Below are 17020 nucleotides of genomic sequence, written 5' to 3' on the forward strand. Positions count from 1 at the left end.
ATAATTAAGAATAAAACTGGCTTAGGCAATGGAATATTTACAGGAGAAATTCAGTTTTTATTAGGATTATTTGTTTATTGAATTGGGACTTGCTGGGCTACTGACAGTGTCTCAGCCCTTACAGCCTTTTAGGATCATATACATTGGCTAAACCAATAACTCTAGCTAAAAACCTACAAGGCCCCAAAGACGAGACCAATTGAATTTTGCTAATGCGTTTTTTTTTGTTTTTGTTCCACTTGATTGTTGCTGCCTCCTGTCTTCCCCTGTCATTGCTTGCCCTTCGCCTCACCCCCTCCCGCTTTGCTGCTTGAGCCGTTCGCTTTCGTGCGCTACTGGGCACATTTTTGTCCTTGTGTAAGGAAACTGGTGCTCATGTAAAGCGCTCTGATACCCGATATGTTTGGGTCTGGTTCGCACTATATAAAACTTTAAATAATAATTTGTTCTGGAGCGCCCACAGGCAAACTTGACCGCCGTACATTGCAGCAGCATTTGTATTTAGTTATTTGCTGCTCCTGCTGAGCGCTGTTAATTAGCGGGCCCGGCAGCTCTCCTAGTCATTTACTCTGTGTGCTAGTGACTGCTTTATTCAGTGTGGTTTAATATGCTTGTACCCCTTTAAGCCAACATCGTCCCTATATTTAACATGTGAAATGTCGAAAGGCATGTGTTAAACTTGTTTGAGTAAATCTATGCACAATAACCCGGGCGACCTCAGGGGAGGTCTGAATCGAAGATAGCAGCATTTCCAGCCCCCGAAATGCACCAATTTTTAATTGCTCCACTTGCCTTTCAACCTGTACCCCTGTCTAAAAATCCTTATACTCACCAACCCTTATTCACCTACTTTTCATTCAAGAGACGCATCTAACCAGTCCCAGTGGGGTGCCTTTCCTCAGGATCTCAGTTTCATTAATTGGGGAAAAATGCAGAATATATTTTGAGTTTGCTTCCGAAGGACCAATTAATTTCTGTTCCCTAGTCCTTCACAGCAAATCTTTGCTAGCATTTACACATCTGTGATAGAAGTGTCTTCAAACTCCGAGATGAAAGGTTACAAGTCCTACCCTTACTTAAAACCACTGCCATGTCAGTTGCTCAGGGATTCACAGCAACACATTCTTGGCTCTTGAGTTATATCTTGCTCAGGATATAAATGTGCTTGAGCAACGACGAACCATATTATGCAGTTACATACCATACTATACCATACACCATCAGTACAAATAATAGACAAAGCCAGTAGATCTCACATTGGCTTCCTTTTAGGCCTTTTCATCTTGCACAGACTAGTGCCTACCAAGTGGTATCTTAATAACCTCAGAAAAGCCAAATGCAAATCTAAAGAGCTGCCACTGAGTCCACACATTGACAGTATCTTGCCTTTGTGCGTTGAACGTTTAAGAGCTCCATTTGTTTTTTATTTTGGTAATGTATATTCCCAGGTGTCAGGTGGCTAGAGTGGTCCCTTACCCATTCTGCTTTGAGGAGTCTGGGGGTGAGTGTTTGCAATGTTCAACACTCCGTCCATCATCCCCTTTGGTTTTGCTTTGAGGAGTCTAAGGCGCCTATCATAACCCCTATTTGGGAATGTCTGAGTGAACTGCTACTGAGGGTATAGCGATCTTGTGGATTCTTGTGAGAAAAGTTTTGATAAAGTATTTGACCTATACCCATATTTGACCTGTTCAGGTTTGCTCCTAATTCCATAGTGCTTAATTTTTAGACCCTGCCCAGAAACCGTTTTAGCTGTCTTGCAAGTTTAATGAAATAAAATAATGAATACAAAATGTCTACATCTCCGTATTAGGGGTGGGTACCAGTACATTACTTTGCCAATGCTTTTATGTTTTCGTACTTTAATTTAAAAAATCTTTTTTTTTTTAGACTCCTTGTGTGTTTAAACTGTGTTCAGGTTGGAGTAATTCAAAACGAATTGTCTCCTTTTTGAGCCAACAATCATCATATTTGACAATAATTAAAGCTGAAAAGAGCCCTTATATATGCTATTAGCACACTTGTCTGTTCAATTAAAATTATGTGCGTTTTTATTTTTTATAATTTTTTATTGCAAGCATAAGGGCACCACGTTTAGGCTACATGTTTTACTTTTTTTTTTAACAAAAAAAGAAGTTAAGACCTATTGATTTTGCCAATGCACTCTAATGGCCCATCAGTCATCCAGGAATGTTCTACAACATACAATTGCTGACTGCCAGGGTATTCTCCCATAACTGAAGCCACAGTGCTTCCGTAATGTTCTAATGTACTTTGGCTAGAAGGCGAGGTCACATTAGTTACTGATATGTAAAGTTCAAGTTTGGCTAAATGTCTGCCATGTCAGCACTTTAGAAATTGAAGGCAAATGACAACTTGTGATGTGCGTCTGGGCACGTTCATTTCATGAGTTTCTAAGCGAATACTGTAGATTGTGTGTATATAATGTGAGTGAGGTATTCCTTTTTAAAAACGATTCTATGTTCTGTTGCTTGCTAGATCATTTGTCACTTTAAAAAACAAGGGGCTTAGCACCTGCCTATTACTTACCATTCGTTGCCTTTAATGTGACTCATTTCCTTGCTTCTTATTGGTCAGTGTGTGTCGGATTCATTTTCTTCTTCTGGTGTTTGGGTCTTGGATGAAGTATTTACCAGGTAATAAATAATTAGGGCTCCCGGTTTTATGGTATTTATTTTTTTGACATTTCCGTCTGTATTTATCCATATTTATTTTTTGTCAACTTTATCTGTATTTATCCATATTTTTTATGGTTATTGTGAGAAAAAAATAAAGCTGAAACAGGTATATTTCCACATTTAATTAACCAATAAATATTCAGTCACGCTTGAATGCCTGCCAGGTTTCAGTGATATGGACACCTGCAGAAGATAAATCAATGCACTTATATGAAAATATGCACATTTCAGTATCAGCCTTGTGCATATCTACTGCTTAAGCCTCTTAACTATTCATTTTTTTTAACCCCCTCGCCAGCAATCCACACAGTTATTGGCCTGGCAGTCATGGCAAAGTGTATTTAGAATCACTCAAAAAGCACCCAATTTCCCTTCGTTCTCACATTGGAGCCACTGGCCTACTGGATCCAGAGAGATCCCATGATATGGGGTATTGCGGTGCTGGGGGGATGGGAAGAGCGTATCTCTCTACGCTGACGAGTGTCCTATTCCTTGCGTAACCATACTTCTCAATAGCGTGAATACTGCATATCTTCGAACTATTTGGTAGCTACTCTTGATATAATATTAACTGGTGGAAGTCATTGAATTTTCGACTGTCGGGTCCCCCTCCCAAGATTCCGATGCGGTGTTCAGCCCCAGTGGTATCGGAGGGCTTTAAATAATTAGGCGTTGACGTCACGCGAGACAGGAAGGTGTTCCTAGATAGAAATTTTGAACCCCAAATGAGTTGCCTGGAAGCGGATGTGAGTCATTGGTGTACCCTCCCACTCTCCCTCATAGGTAGGGCGGCCTTATTTAAAATCATGACACTATCGAGGCTCCTCTACATTCTACAGAATACTCTGTACCCTGTCCGCCCGAATGTGTTCAAACGCATAGCACAGGCGGTTAGAACTTTGCTGTGGGCGGGAGGATCCCCGAGAATTGCACTCCACAAGTTGCAAAAGGGGGTGTATGATGGAGGCCTGGCTGTTCCAGACATCAGGCTATATTACTGGGCCTCGCAGCTTCAGGTTATAAATGATTGGGTCTACGTAAATGTTGATGAACCAGCCTACAGAGTAGACAGAATGGTTATGCTGAGTGGAAACTGAATCCCTCCTATATGCTCGGAGGTCACGCTCGGAGTGGCCTGACCACACTAAGGTGGTGCTGCAGTTCTGGCGAGAGGCTAATAAACTTCTAGGGTGGGCCGGGAAACTGACCGGTAGAACCCCACTGTGGATGGGCGATCAGTTGCGCGAAGTGGCCGCCCTGACTGGTTTCAAGGGGTGGAAACTTATAGGGACAGAATATTTAGGAGACGTGTGGAAATGTGATTCCCCCCTCATGTTCGCAGATCTCCAGAGGGAATACAACCTGCATCAGTCACAGGGTTATCATCATATCAGACTCCTGCATGCTCTGCGTTCACACATACATAGTGGTGCATCCATTCCGGAGTATTCCCCGTTGGAGGATAGGTTGCTACTCGACCCCATCACTGAGAAACCGACATCCAAGATATATTGTAAACTGGTAAATAATGTGCCGGATCCCCTGACTGCCCTTCGAGACGCCTGGGCTAAAGACCTGGATGCCATAGTCGACGAGGAATGGCAGGAGGCACTGCAGAGCCTTAGGGAGATCGCAATCCGTTCTAGATTTAGATTAGTACACCCGAAGATTCTACATCTCGCCTACTATCCTCGCATGCACCTATACACATGGGGCAAGATTCCGTCATTGCTGTGTGTTAGGAGATGTCAGCAAGAGGGGACCTTCCTACATATCCAATGATAGTGCCCCGAGATAGTTCGCTTTTGGATGAATGTTACGGATATCATGTCTAGGGTAGTGGGGAGATGGTACTGATGGAACCGAAGTGGCGTCTGCTGATGATCCGAGGTGAATCTGATTTACCCAGATGTACGGGGATATGGCTGGCCCTGGCTGCGGGAATTGCGTAGCGCAACATTGCAGGGGGTGGGGGGTGCCGACGCCTCTGCTGCTGGAGTAATGGAAACGTGACCTTGACTGGTGCCAACCGGCCGAAGAAACTGTATAAAAGTAGGGGATGTGCTAAAAAATGGGAGAGTGTGTGGGCGCCCTGGCGAAAATATAGAGAATTTGGGGTGGATACATAGATGCTTGTTGAATGGGTAATTTTCCACTTTCTTTACTGTTCCCTCATGAATACTTTTATATTGAATTCTGTGGTCCTTCCATGTATTGATTTATGGAACTGTCTTGTACTGCATGGTCTCTTGAGCATTGTTAATAAAAAGAATGTAAAAAAAAAAAAGCACCAAATTTCCGTTTTTATCCATATTTAAAAATAAATACAGACAAGAAAATAAATGGTTTTCTGTCTGTATTTATCTGTAAAAATCAGTAAAAACAGAAACAGGGAGCCTTAGTAACAATTAATTGCTTTGTCAAGATCTTTCCGCTGCTCACCTCTGATTAGAGTACATTTTTTTTTCCCTTTGCTTCCGCCGTTGTTTCCTCAGTCATTGCTTGCCGGTTGCTGCTTGCACTTGTTCACTCTACCAGCTCTGCATCAGGCATTAGACGAACGCATTTCAGTTCGGTGGTCTGCATCACAGCACTGAAATGCAAAGTCATGCATATTAGGCATAGAGCCTACCTTGGCTGTCAAGCCGTAGTAGAGCTGATAATGCTTACTATACTAAAGGAGTGGAAGCACGCCAGGTGTCTTGCATTCTGCTCCTGGCAGGCTTGGGGGGTGAGGCTGGCTGAGCTAGTAGCTGCTAACTGACTTGGCTCCTACAATTTATTAATAAAAGGATAAGATTTCCGTCGCAGCATTCATTATAACTGATGTCATGAGGCAGTGCCTAATATGTGCGCACCGCAAGATGTCACACCCTGCCGCGGTTAGACTTGTGGGTGGCCGGCTAGGCTATGAGTGCGGTAAATCATGGCAGCGCCGGTGCGGCTTGGCGGTAAATTCAAATCCATGACCCCACAACCGCTGGACCCAACCTCACGGACCCCGGCAGCCGCTGGAGCCCACACTGTGCAGCTTTCTGCTGCTGAACCTGAGTGAGTCTGATGGCCGGGAAACTTGGCGCACGTTTGCCGAGGGAGTGACGGGCCAGGACTCTAAGCAGACCCTTCAGCATTTCGCGATTAGCGACAAAATCGCGAAACCACCTGGCAAGCACGATGGCCGCGATATTTACCTAACTGGTCGCAAAAGTCTCCCTGCAGGCATAAAAAAATGCCATTTTATTGGCTGTACGTGCACACGTCCCCATGTGAACTGTGCTGTACAGCCGTATTAGCTGCCTGCTTCCTCCATTACAATATTGATAAGAGGAGCGAGAAAAGGAAAGTATCGCTTCTCTGCTCTCCATCTTGCAGGCTCGACTGCTGTTAATATAATTGCAGGAAAGAATGTCAAAAATTAGGATCCCTGCACTGGGACGGGCGGGCAGAGAAGGAAAAGAACTCTTTTTCCTTCTTGAGCAGAGAATACGATGACAGTGTCTGCTCTGCCGCTTCAGCTGACACCCCACCTTCTTATTCCCTCTTTGTCTAGCAGCTCCTCCTCTCTTACTAAAAACCCTGACTTCAGAAATGGTTCTCACCCTCGCTTTCCTTCTTTCTTTGATTTGTTCCCCTGTGAAATGGATCCAAAAAAGAAAAACACTAGAAATTTTTCTTTTTCTGACATTTTTCTATACCAAAGATGTGCTTGAAATGGACAAATAGAAGTGCAGGTGCTCTGTACCAGAGTACCTGCTTGTTTCTGAGAAGCGCTGGTACTCTCCAATTAAAGGTATTTCATTTCTCTTGAGAAGTGCCATTACTCTCACACTCTCTCAAAATAAACAAGCATTGAAATTGTAATAGGTCTTGCCTTTAAGTTAAAGCCATTTGCTTGGGAATCAAGATTGATTCAGAACTTTCTTTGAGTCACCAAGTCTCCTCAGTGGTGGGCATTTGCACCGGCGTCCTGAGACTACTGAGGAAACTGGTTCCCCTCCTATCAGTTTCCTCTATGAAATCCATAGTCTCGGCTACCATTTTATCGCGCCTTGACTATGGGAATGCACTCTATCTTGGACTCCCTCTGAAACTCACAAACCGACTCCAAGTTGTACAGAATGACGCCGCTAGGCTGGTCTGTAGCCTTCCTAGGAGGACTCACGCTTCACCCCTGTTGCTTAAGCTACACTGGCTGCCCGTTAGACAGCGCGCAACATTCAAGGGCCTATGTATTGCTCATAAAACCCTTTATGGTCACGCCCCTAGCTATATTAGGGAACGCCTGGTCAAGTATGTTCCAGGACGTTTACTCTGTTCTGCAGACGCCTTTCAGCTAGTCTGCCCTCGGAGCAATTTGGCTACCAAGGGTGGACGAGCTATTTCTGTTATTCTGCCACGACTTTGGAACCAATTGCCGGATGCTTTACGAAAAGAACCAGGTCTGCTCCCCTTTCGGAAGCTGCTTAAAACTTTGCTGTTCAAAGACATATTCTAACTTCTCCGTCACCAGGAGTGACCGCACTGGGTTGAATGCTAATCTCCTTTTGTCAGCGCTAAGAGACCTGTTGGTATACACGCGCTATATAAATCAACTTACAAATAATGGTATTGTATAGCAAAGCAAATGGCTTCAACTTAATGAAAGGCAAGACCTATTGCATTTGTAATGCTTTTTGGTTTTTTTTGCAAGTTGTTCCAACTACATGCGTGGTACCTGCCAAACCCGGCCGTATTCTTCAGAGAGATGGTGAAACAGCTGTCGTCATTCCTTCTTATGAGAGAAGGGGAAAATAATCTGTCAAATTATGTGCCCTGTTGTGTAAGATTTTTACCCCAGAGATGTTTTTTTTACAAGTATGCCATTACAGTGCAGCGCCAAGCACTGATGGAGCGCACAGAGATTTTGAAGAGTGCTTCACGTTTGCAGTTAACCTCGAGGCAAACATTTTCGAGGAATACGAACCGCTGCAGTGCTGGGGAAAAGATGCCCTCTGTTAGTCTCGGTCGGGGGCACACACAAGCGCACCATTAAAGACCCAGGCAGTGGGGTAGCAGGGGGGGCAGCATGCAGCTGAAGTGCTCCCTGGAGTCAAAGTGCAGCAGCAGTAACCTGGAAAGTGCGAGGAAGAGCGGCTACTTGCGCAGGCACAAAAGGTTTTTTGTGCAGCTGGGGCCGGAAGAGACGCCTGAGGAGCCAGGCCCAAGTACTAGGAGATTGAAAAGATGTGGCACAGCAGGCCGCCCATGCGCAGCGTTTTGCTCGACGACTAAGTAACAAGATGAAAACAAATGTAAAACCATGATGGAGTAGCGTTTATTGCAGTTTTATATAGCGCGGACTCCACACAAAGATATTGGATCACTGTGCATGAGCACCGGTTAAATTACACAAGATCACATTCATGTTTTGAGGCACAGGGAGAAGTGATGTGCCCAGAATCACAGGATTTTGAGCACGCCGAGATTCAATCGTGGTTCTCAAATTCCAAATTATGCAGTTCTGGTGGTAACGCCAGTCAACCCTGCAGCTGGACCGACATGGAGATTAAGACGCACAGCGCCATTAAACAATGCCTCGCTGGTGGTCGTGTACAACAACTTGTATTTTGCTGCTTCTGTCATTGCATACAGATATATAATACTGATGAGGCAAGTAACATTACACCTACAAGTCAGGGCTTTTGGCTGTGCCAATGGATGTTGTTTGTGTAAGATAAATCGGCAACAACTACAGCTTCCTTGTATATAACATTGAAAATGCTTCCGTTCTGAAAGGATGAGACTAAAAGAACTATAACCAGCCTCCTTGAAGTTACCTCAAAAGCAGTGACGAGTGGCACGGATAACCGGTGGGCTGGAAATCCATGCCTCTCAGGAATGTAGCTCTGCCCTGTCACTGCTGCTTCCTTGTATGGAAAAGCACTTCAAAGGCCGGGGACTCTTCAAACGCACATTCCTCCTCTCAGCTGAGCCTGGACTGCCTTAGTCCTAGACTATATTCTCACCCCCCCCCCCCCCCCCCCCCCCCAATAACACAAGCGCGGTCCCAAAAGTGAAAGAGGACCATGCTGCAGCCGGAGCATGGGGATCTCTTGTCTTTATGGAGCCATGTGTTTCTAATTAGAAACACATGGTCCCATAAAGATAAGAAAGCAGGCCACCGATTCCGGATCGGAGGCGAAAGGGCGTGAACCCAAAACGCTCATTTCCAATGGCAGGCCACCGTTCAGCATAAACGGTGACGCCAGCCAATGGAAATGAGGGGCGGGGCTTCAAGCCATCTTCTGAAAGTCCTCCTTAACAATAAATCTCGCCGAGTGAGCAGCGCATGCGCTGCCACACTAGGAAAGACCTAAAAAGTACAGTTACTCCGTACCGGAAAGTCCCGGACCATTTAAAGCACTGTTCAAAGCTCAGCTGCGGGAATAAAAGGTTCAAAATATGAAGAATAACTAAATAAAGCCAGACGGTGTGGAAGCAAAGTGGCCAGATTGATTTTATTCACACCCAAACACATTTGCCCCACTCTACAGAGTTTGCCAGTGAAGCACTACTTTTGTTTACTTGTCTTCCTTTGAATAGCGTTGTTTTCCCCCAGGCAGGGATCGAGTGCACCAATCCTGGAGTACTGCAACACGTGAATTGGAAAACAAAATGTGTACTGTGGCTCGTGTTCATGGAAGTGGTCTTTTTACCATACTACTTTCATTCCGTAAGGATTTAAGCAATGGACATTGAAATGGGTCAATTCCCTGACATGTAGTCATGTCCTTAGCTTTTCAGGTAAAAGCACTCACTGATTTCTTAATAGTGAGTGTGAACGATTTAACTATGTTGTTCCAGCTTACATTCACATGCTTTACTTAATTTTGCCTTCCCTACGAGTGTTTGCTTTTTTCAGGATGTTGCATATTGCTCTTGTCTAGTGCGCTAAATTTCAGTTTTTGTGCTGCAAAATTTGCAAAGCTATACCGCACTATCCTGGGGGGTCTGTCTAAAGAGGCTGACAGCCGGCCCGTAAACTCAAATTTCCGTTGTACGGAAGTAAGTGTCTGTGAGACAGTGTCTGAGCGTTTAAGTGTCAATCTAATTTGCTTTTAAATTAATCTCATAGCGCGCTATCCGCTGCCTGCTGGTTAGTGTAGTTCTGCCCTTGTCACTGATGCTGCCGGCGGGCAGCTGTAACTTTTAAGTGTGTGCCTCAGCTGCCTGTCAGGCTGTCTTGCCCAAATTCCATGCCCGGGTACGTGCTGTCTGCCGCCTCTATCTTGCATCATGGACAATCAGTTCACACTGAGTGTGTCCCTTTCTCCACAAGGTAAATTGGCTCCCACTCATCACCATCTATAATGCTTGTTTTGTATTTTATTCTACTAGTGGGATGTACTGTTTAAAAATTCCAATATTGGTATTTTGCAAACTAAAATGCCTTTTTAATCAAGTGCAAATTATAGAGTTGTGAAGTATCTAACACAGATCTAACCGGTCACTGGAAACGGCCATAAAACTCTGTAGTTAGCCAGCCAGCCTCCTTTTTAGGTCTCGCCTGACCCAGCGCTTGCGCTGGTCTGGCGAGACTTTAAGTAAGGGCTTCAAAAAATGCTACTGCCGGCTACAGCTTGCAGTGCGGGCGCGCGCTTGAGCGGAGGCGCCATATGGCATTCCTCATGCTCATTACGCGCATCGCTCGCAGCGCGCTTGATCGCGATCACTTTCACTTTCGCATCGTTGTTATTTGTTGCAAAACGGCCTTAGTATTATGAAGCCTAATCCTGTGGGTTTCTGCAATCTGGCAGAGGAGATATGTGGTTAACAGACACTGCTTCACACCGAAATCTTTAATGCGTTGACTTTGCAACAAAAGCCAACCTTGTGTCTCGTGTTCCTTGTGGGAGTGAAGGCATAATAAAGGAAGAAGGCACAACGTCAAACATCTAGCGCCTGGAAAACCTTACCCATAAGGCCTCCAATTGCCAGAGATGTGAGGAAATAGCCTATCAGAAACCATTAATGCTTAGCAAGAGCACATATGCCCGTCATGTACATATACTAAGGTGTCGGTGTCCTATTTGTCTATGAATCCAATGAGTAACTGTAATCCATTGCCATGTACACTGAACATTACCTTTAAAGTCACCTCAAACATTATTTGTCTTAATATTTCATGTACACGCTGCCCAGATACTGCTGTGATGAATGTTTTAAAAATAGGTTAAATCTCTTATCTGAGTGATGCAGTGTCACCTAGCGATGATCAGATTGTCCAGTTATGTTTCTGAAAAGAATATTGTAAAATTCATATGTACCAGAGCATATTTAAGCTGACGTATGTGAGAAGTTGGCCTGATGTATGATGTCACTAGTTATAGTGTACACCTTATATCAGTCCAAATACCCTTATGGTGATTGGTTGTAAAGTCAACCTTATAGACCAGCTATCCTAGTGGTAGCATGGACAAGAGCAGTCTTAGGCTAAACTCTGAATGGCATGTGAAGCCAGCTGTGATACCATATATAATCCCTTGAATACCAAATGAAAGGACACCACAACAGATATATATATAAAATAAAGTGTATTTATTCTAAGCAAACCCTCAGCACTCTTTATGAGTTTAGAGGTAAGTACAACACAGTCTTATTAATGCATACAGTAAGTCACACAGGTAAGTAATACAGTTAGGCCCTAGGGGCCACGCAAACCATATACTAAATAAGTGGTATAAGAACCACTGTCACGGAAATAGAATAGGCCTAGGCCTAGGGAATCGCTGGGGCTACACTACACTAGCGTTAGTTAGGAAGTGGGAGGCCCACGGGATTCGTGTGCAGAGTGGAAACACTCACGCGTAATGCGTAAAAGTCAATAGCAATGTTACAGTTTAGAAATAGATAGATTTAGGACACTTCCGGAGTAGCTAGGAAGTTGAGACTTGAAAACTAGACACTAGGATAGTCACTATCCTGATGAGCACCGGAGTACCCAAGTTACCTAGCCCACAGGCTGCGGGTGCATAGGGGTGAAGATGCGTCGTTTTCGTCGTCGACTCCTATGGATGCCTGAAGAAAGATGCTGACAGGCAGTCAGTGAAGAGTGTCCGGTGGATCCCAAGGCTGGGATCAAGAAGAGAAGAAACCTGCAAGCAGAGGGGACAGAGTCAAGGTCACTAGCCAGTGACCACGTGGAACCAGGAAGGAACCAGGCGATGTCGTGAAGAGTTGCAGGTGAAGGTGAAGCTTGTCGCTGCAGCCAGGAGGACCAGGAAGCGTCGAGGACGACCAGGACCAGGAGGCGAGCTGTCCCACGAAGGCTCTTGCTGTCGGCGGCGTCGAAGTTGGACTAGGACTCACCAAGCCTTGGCAAGCGGAACCCACGAAGAACCAGGGACTTGCTTCTGGTGCAGACCAGGAAGGTCTGGGGTGCTTCTTCTTTGCAGAGGAGCGGGAGCCAGTCTGGAGGAGCCAAACCAGCGCAGAAGATTTCAGGGAGCGTCGTCACAGAGGCCACTAGCCAGCGGGCAAGCAACCGGACAGACGCGGCAAGCAGGAAAATGCTGAAGGGCCCCACGCAGGACTCGTGGAGTGTGGGGGGCTGATCTTCGGTGCAGATGGTGCTTGGGGTTGGGGCTTCTCAATCCCCGGTGCACAACTTCGAGGGTACCTCAGAAGCTGCGCTGTAAGTTACTAGCCACTTTTCCCAGGTAGCCGGTCCCACGTCGCTCGTCGCCTCCACGGATCTCAGCTCTGCTGCAGATGTGGATGAGGGTCGGAGAAGTCTGGAAATCAAGGCTCTGGTCGGGCTCTGCAATCGGTTCCTCGTCGAACGTTTCACAAAGCAAAGGGTAGTCACTTGATGGTGCCTGTTTGCACAGGGTAGCCACTCCTTGGCTACAAGGGAGATTCTTCAGTCTTCTTCTTTCGTCGAATGTCGAAGGTCCAGAGTTTCTGTTCAGTTTTGCAGGTTCAGGATAATCTAATCTCTTGAGGCCCAACTCCCACTCTTATACTAATCCGGGGGGCTGGGATACCTGCTAGGTCACGCCTTATGGGTGGGACCTGGGAGGGGGTGGTTACACCCACTTCCCTTTGTCCAGTTTCGCGCCAGAGCTGGGGCTGGAGTGCCCCAGCGCCGGTTTGAACTGGACTATGCAAGGAACACCTTGTGTGCCCCAGGCATGTCTCATTCCTTTCAGCCCACCCTGCCCCAATACACTAAAGGCTGTCTGGGGAGGTGCTAGCACCTCCCCAAGCAGGAAACCTATTGTCCAGGCCTCCCTGGCTGGGATCACTCCCAGCTGCAGGAGGTCAGACTTGTGTCTGTGGCAGCAGCATCCATTTTGTGATGCTGAGGCTTTGGTCAGAGGTTACACAGCAAAGTAGGATTTTAACATGTCTCTCCCTCTAGAAGGGAGGAATAATATCCTCATCACCAGAAATGGTATGGGGGTATTATTCCAAAGTGTTAGACACCTTACACGACATGTTTTGATACAGCCCAACCATAGTTACCATAACCGTTTAAGATTATAAGGCACTTTAAGAGTATATGGTAGGCTATATCATAGAACAGCTATAAGGACATGGTTCCGAAAGCTGCAGACAGGCTCAGCTCATGCTAGAGCACCATCTCACATGTTACCAAGCACTCTGCCTCCAGGATTGTTAAGGCCTGCCATAGGAGTGACTGATAGGTACACATGTGTCTATATATAAGGCAGATATAGGCATACTATATCTAAGCAAGGGGTGATTACACGACCTTGCCCCAGCTGAGTGATCAGCCAGTTGTGTCTGATTGGAAGGCCAGACCAGGGGTGGCATAATACATGCTGCAGCCCCTGGGAGGCCTAGGGTACACCTATGCCCTGGGTACCTAGGGTACACTGTACAGGGTCCAATAAGGTGATCCTTACCAATTGGTTATGTACCTAGGGTACATGGAGTCCATTTTACAGAGAGAGCAGACAGCCTGAGACCCTGAATGGCAGGATCTCAGGCCAACTAAGTCGAAAAACCAGCTAGACACTAGGCAAAAAGTTGGGGGTAACCATAGTCAGATATCCACCTTCCTACAACGTATGCCCTAGTTACAGTTCAGCATCTACAGCTCCACAATATATCTTCAAGCCTGTTGGTGCGTCAGATGATCCCATTATGGTTGAACTTATCGGAGTGGTCACATTGCTGCTCCATAATTGTTCAACCTTGCTCCAACTGTCTGATCAGTGCATGGGATTTGACGCCTATTTACAATTAGGTTCACATATGATTTTGACTTCAGCAAATCCTTTCCTCGCCGGCGAAGGTTGCCTTGGATAATAGAGCAATTTGGTTTATCGACAGGCACTACCGTTCAATAAAACATGCATTATTCAACATTGTGAACACTCCAGCAAAATCATGTAAAAGTGTGATAGCAATAAATTGCCTGTTTGTAAGTCCAACTATGGAGCCTTTGGGGGCAACCAAGTATTCTATAGTTGTTCCTGTCTTCTTAAGTCATTAGTATTAGCTGATGGAAACACTGGCATCCAAGTGCTGTAACTACTGATGGTATATATTGCCATTTTAGTGCATAGCCAATAGGTCTCGCTTTTGGGACTTTATATAAGTGTTTAGCCTTGCAACAGTGGATGTTGTTGCACCAAGGATATTGTGCTGCATAAATAAATACTGATAAGGTCCCAAAGGCGAGACCTATTTGCTATGCCAATGCTTGTTCTCTTTTCCCCCACCCCAAGCTATCGGGGGTTACAAGAACCCAAGTTTCCCCACCTCACGCACACTCTTTACTTTCCTCTCCACGCCATGGATGTTCTGCAGGAGCTCGAGGTTCTGCTAGCTTAGACTGATCACAGCACTGTCATAATTCCTATAACCCTGCTCTCCCACTCCTCGACTATGGTCTTTCGTGTCTGATGGTAGTGTTTAAAAGCAGGCACTCTAGGTCATATGCATTGTCCATGCTGCTCAGTCTTTCCACCAGGGAGGTGAATGGTTCTTTCTCACTGAGCATACCCCTGCCACCACTTTACTTTCTAAGTGCCCTTCCATTTCTGGTGCTTTGTAGCAGTTTTAAGATCTTCTTACAGTTTCTCAATTGGGTGTAATTTCTGATATGTTTCCCCTTATTCATGCTTGATTTTGCTCGACAGAGTGTCACTCAGTAGTTCATATGTCACTCATAATTACACTGATATTATGAAAATGTCACACATCGAAATCTGAAACCTTGGCAGCTATTCTCCACTTATGCTTTTCCATGGAATGTTTTAAATGTAAAACCTAGTCTTGTACCAACGTTATTAACTAGTTGACCAAATGCGGCATTTTAAGTAAGGGACGTTTTTTGTAAGTGGATTTGAGACAGAAAGCAAGTCTGTACGTGCTAAAGTTCCTCTATAGCATTAGAGTGCGATAGGAGGTGGTGAATTTTAGCCTTATTCGGATTGGTTTGGAATGCATGCTGTTTTAAAAGGTTTACAAGCTGACCTTTACATGTGTAAAATTTGACTCGCTTTGGTCTGAAAATCTAAACTAGTAGCAGTTTTGTTGTTTGTGCTCTGTACTACAGATTGCATGGAAAAGGGCAGCAATCCTTGGTAACAGCCCGCTTCTGCCTGCTGGCACCAACTGGCATTTTTGCTTAGAATGGATTTTTCAGCATAGCGTTAAAACCAGAGATTTACTGTTTTTTTGCAGATCAAGTTAGTGAAAGATGCCGAGGCACCGCTTCCCGTACAGCATGCACACTAGCCCCACATCGGAACAAGTGCTGCTCACGCATTCTACAAGGGGCGTTTAACATCACTTTTACATAACCCGGTTGACTAAACGCTCACAGAGTTACTTATCTTTCCATTTTGTGACCTGTGTATTCCAGAGCCCAGTGAACACACACTGCTGTCAAACAGCCTGCATTGACCTTTCAGCCACCAGTGAGCTCTAATCAGTTTTAGTGATTGTGATACAGGACTAGTCTAACTCGTGGTAACCTCTTGCGAGAGTCTGAAGACTAGGTATTGGTTTAACAGCAAGTGAGATTACCAGGGCTCCAGTTAACAAGCATTGGCAAGCCAATAGGCCTCGCCCAAGTGAAATCTATTGGCTTTGCCAATATGTTTTGGCCATGTTGTACAGCAGGGCATCTGCTGTACAGCGTGGTTGAAGGTAAATTAAATGCTATCACGCATTAAACTTCTATTGGGGGGGGGGGGGGGGTTGCTAAAAACATTGACAAAGCAAATAGATCTCTCATGGCCAAATCCTAATTGGCTTTGCCGATACTAGTTTCTGTTTCAAGATGGAACCATCATGTCAGAGGTGACTCTGATGTTTGTATAAACGCCATGTACTTTGGTTTAACTAGGGCTAAATCCCATCTGTGCAAACTAAGCCTTTGTTTCTCTGTGTTTACAAAGAGACTAACTATGATTGAATGAGAACCTTAACTTATAGAGAAATGGTTCCTCACGATAGGACGTGCTCTGCGGTTTCACCAGACAGTCTATGATGGGAGAAGTGTTGTCACCATTATTCTGTTTCTTTGGTAAGCTAGAACATATTCCGAGAGGAGTTTTCAGTTTTTGTTCTGTTCTTCCCTGTATGCTAGCCTAGGTTTTGTATGATCAATAATGTTCATTTCGAATCTTAATTAGAGAGCCCCATATATCTTCCAGAAATTGCGGATTGAGTTTTAAAAGATGGCGACGTGGTTGATTAAGCTCTTGGGCAGAGGACAGAAGTTAAAATGTCAGAAATCCTCATAAAGGCCTACAAATGTATCCATGTTTTCTTTATTTGACAGCCTAAGACCGACAATGGGGCGCCACTTTGGTGATCTGGCGAAGATGCGACATATTATCACCTACACTTTGTCTCCATTTGAGCAGAAGGCTTTTCCACACTATTTCTCCAAAGGCATTCCGAACACATGGAGGCGATTCAGAAGCCAGGCCTTAATATTAGGTCCTCGTAAGTAACAACCTAAATTTGGTTTGATGTTTGTATTGTTTACCCATTGGTACACTTGCGTCTAGTGAAGCTGAAGAGTGCTAGGGATGATCAGACTGAATATAAAATTCTAGCAGATGGCGAAATTTCATATTATTCACCCTAAGAAATATAGTGCAACCCGATATTCTATATGGAAACCGGATATACATTAAAGAATGCCATTTTTTTCGATGAAGCCATTTTTATATTATTTTCTTATGTCATATTACACTAAACGTGTATCAGTAATAGTACAACAAATGTCTTGGAAGGCCTTTGTTGGTTAACAGTAGCTGATTTTATTGATCAAGGGCTAGTGTTTCTTGTAT

The 17020-nt window shown here is 44.9% G+C and overlaps 1 protein-coding gene across 1 annotated transcript in view; it reads left to right on the forward strand.

Annotated features, from left to right (window-relative positions):
• The window catches only part of UQCRQ (ubiquinol-cytochrome c reductase complex III subunit VII), a 65824-nt gene that overhangs the window by 34605 nt on the left and 14199 nt on the right, over window positions 1-17020 (forward strand). The window contains exon 2 of the mRNA XM_085618065.1: window positions 16504-16670. Coding sequence (XP_085474191.1) covers window positions 16517-16670 — 154 coding nt within the window. The 5' untranslated portion in view covers window positions 16504-16516. The remainder of the gene's footprint in view (window positions 1-16503; window positions 16671-17020) is intronic.

Source organism: Triturus cristatus, chromosome 7 (genome assembly GCF_964204655.1).
Source record: "Triturus cristatus chromosome 7, aTriCri1.1, whole genome shotgun sequence".
In the NCBI taxonomy this organism is placed as follows: Eukaryota; Metazoa; Chordata; class Amphibia; order Caudata; family Salamandridae; genus Triturus; species Triturus cristatus.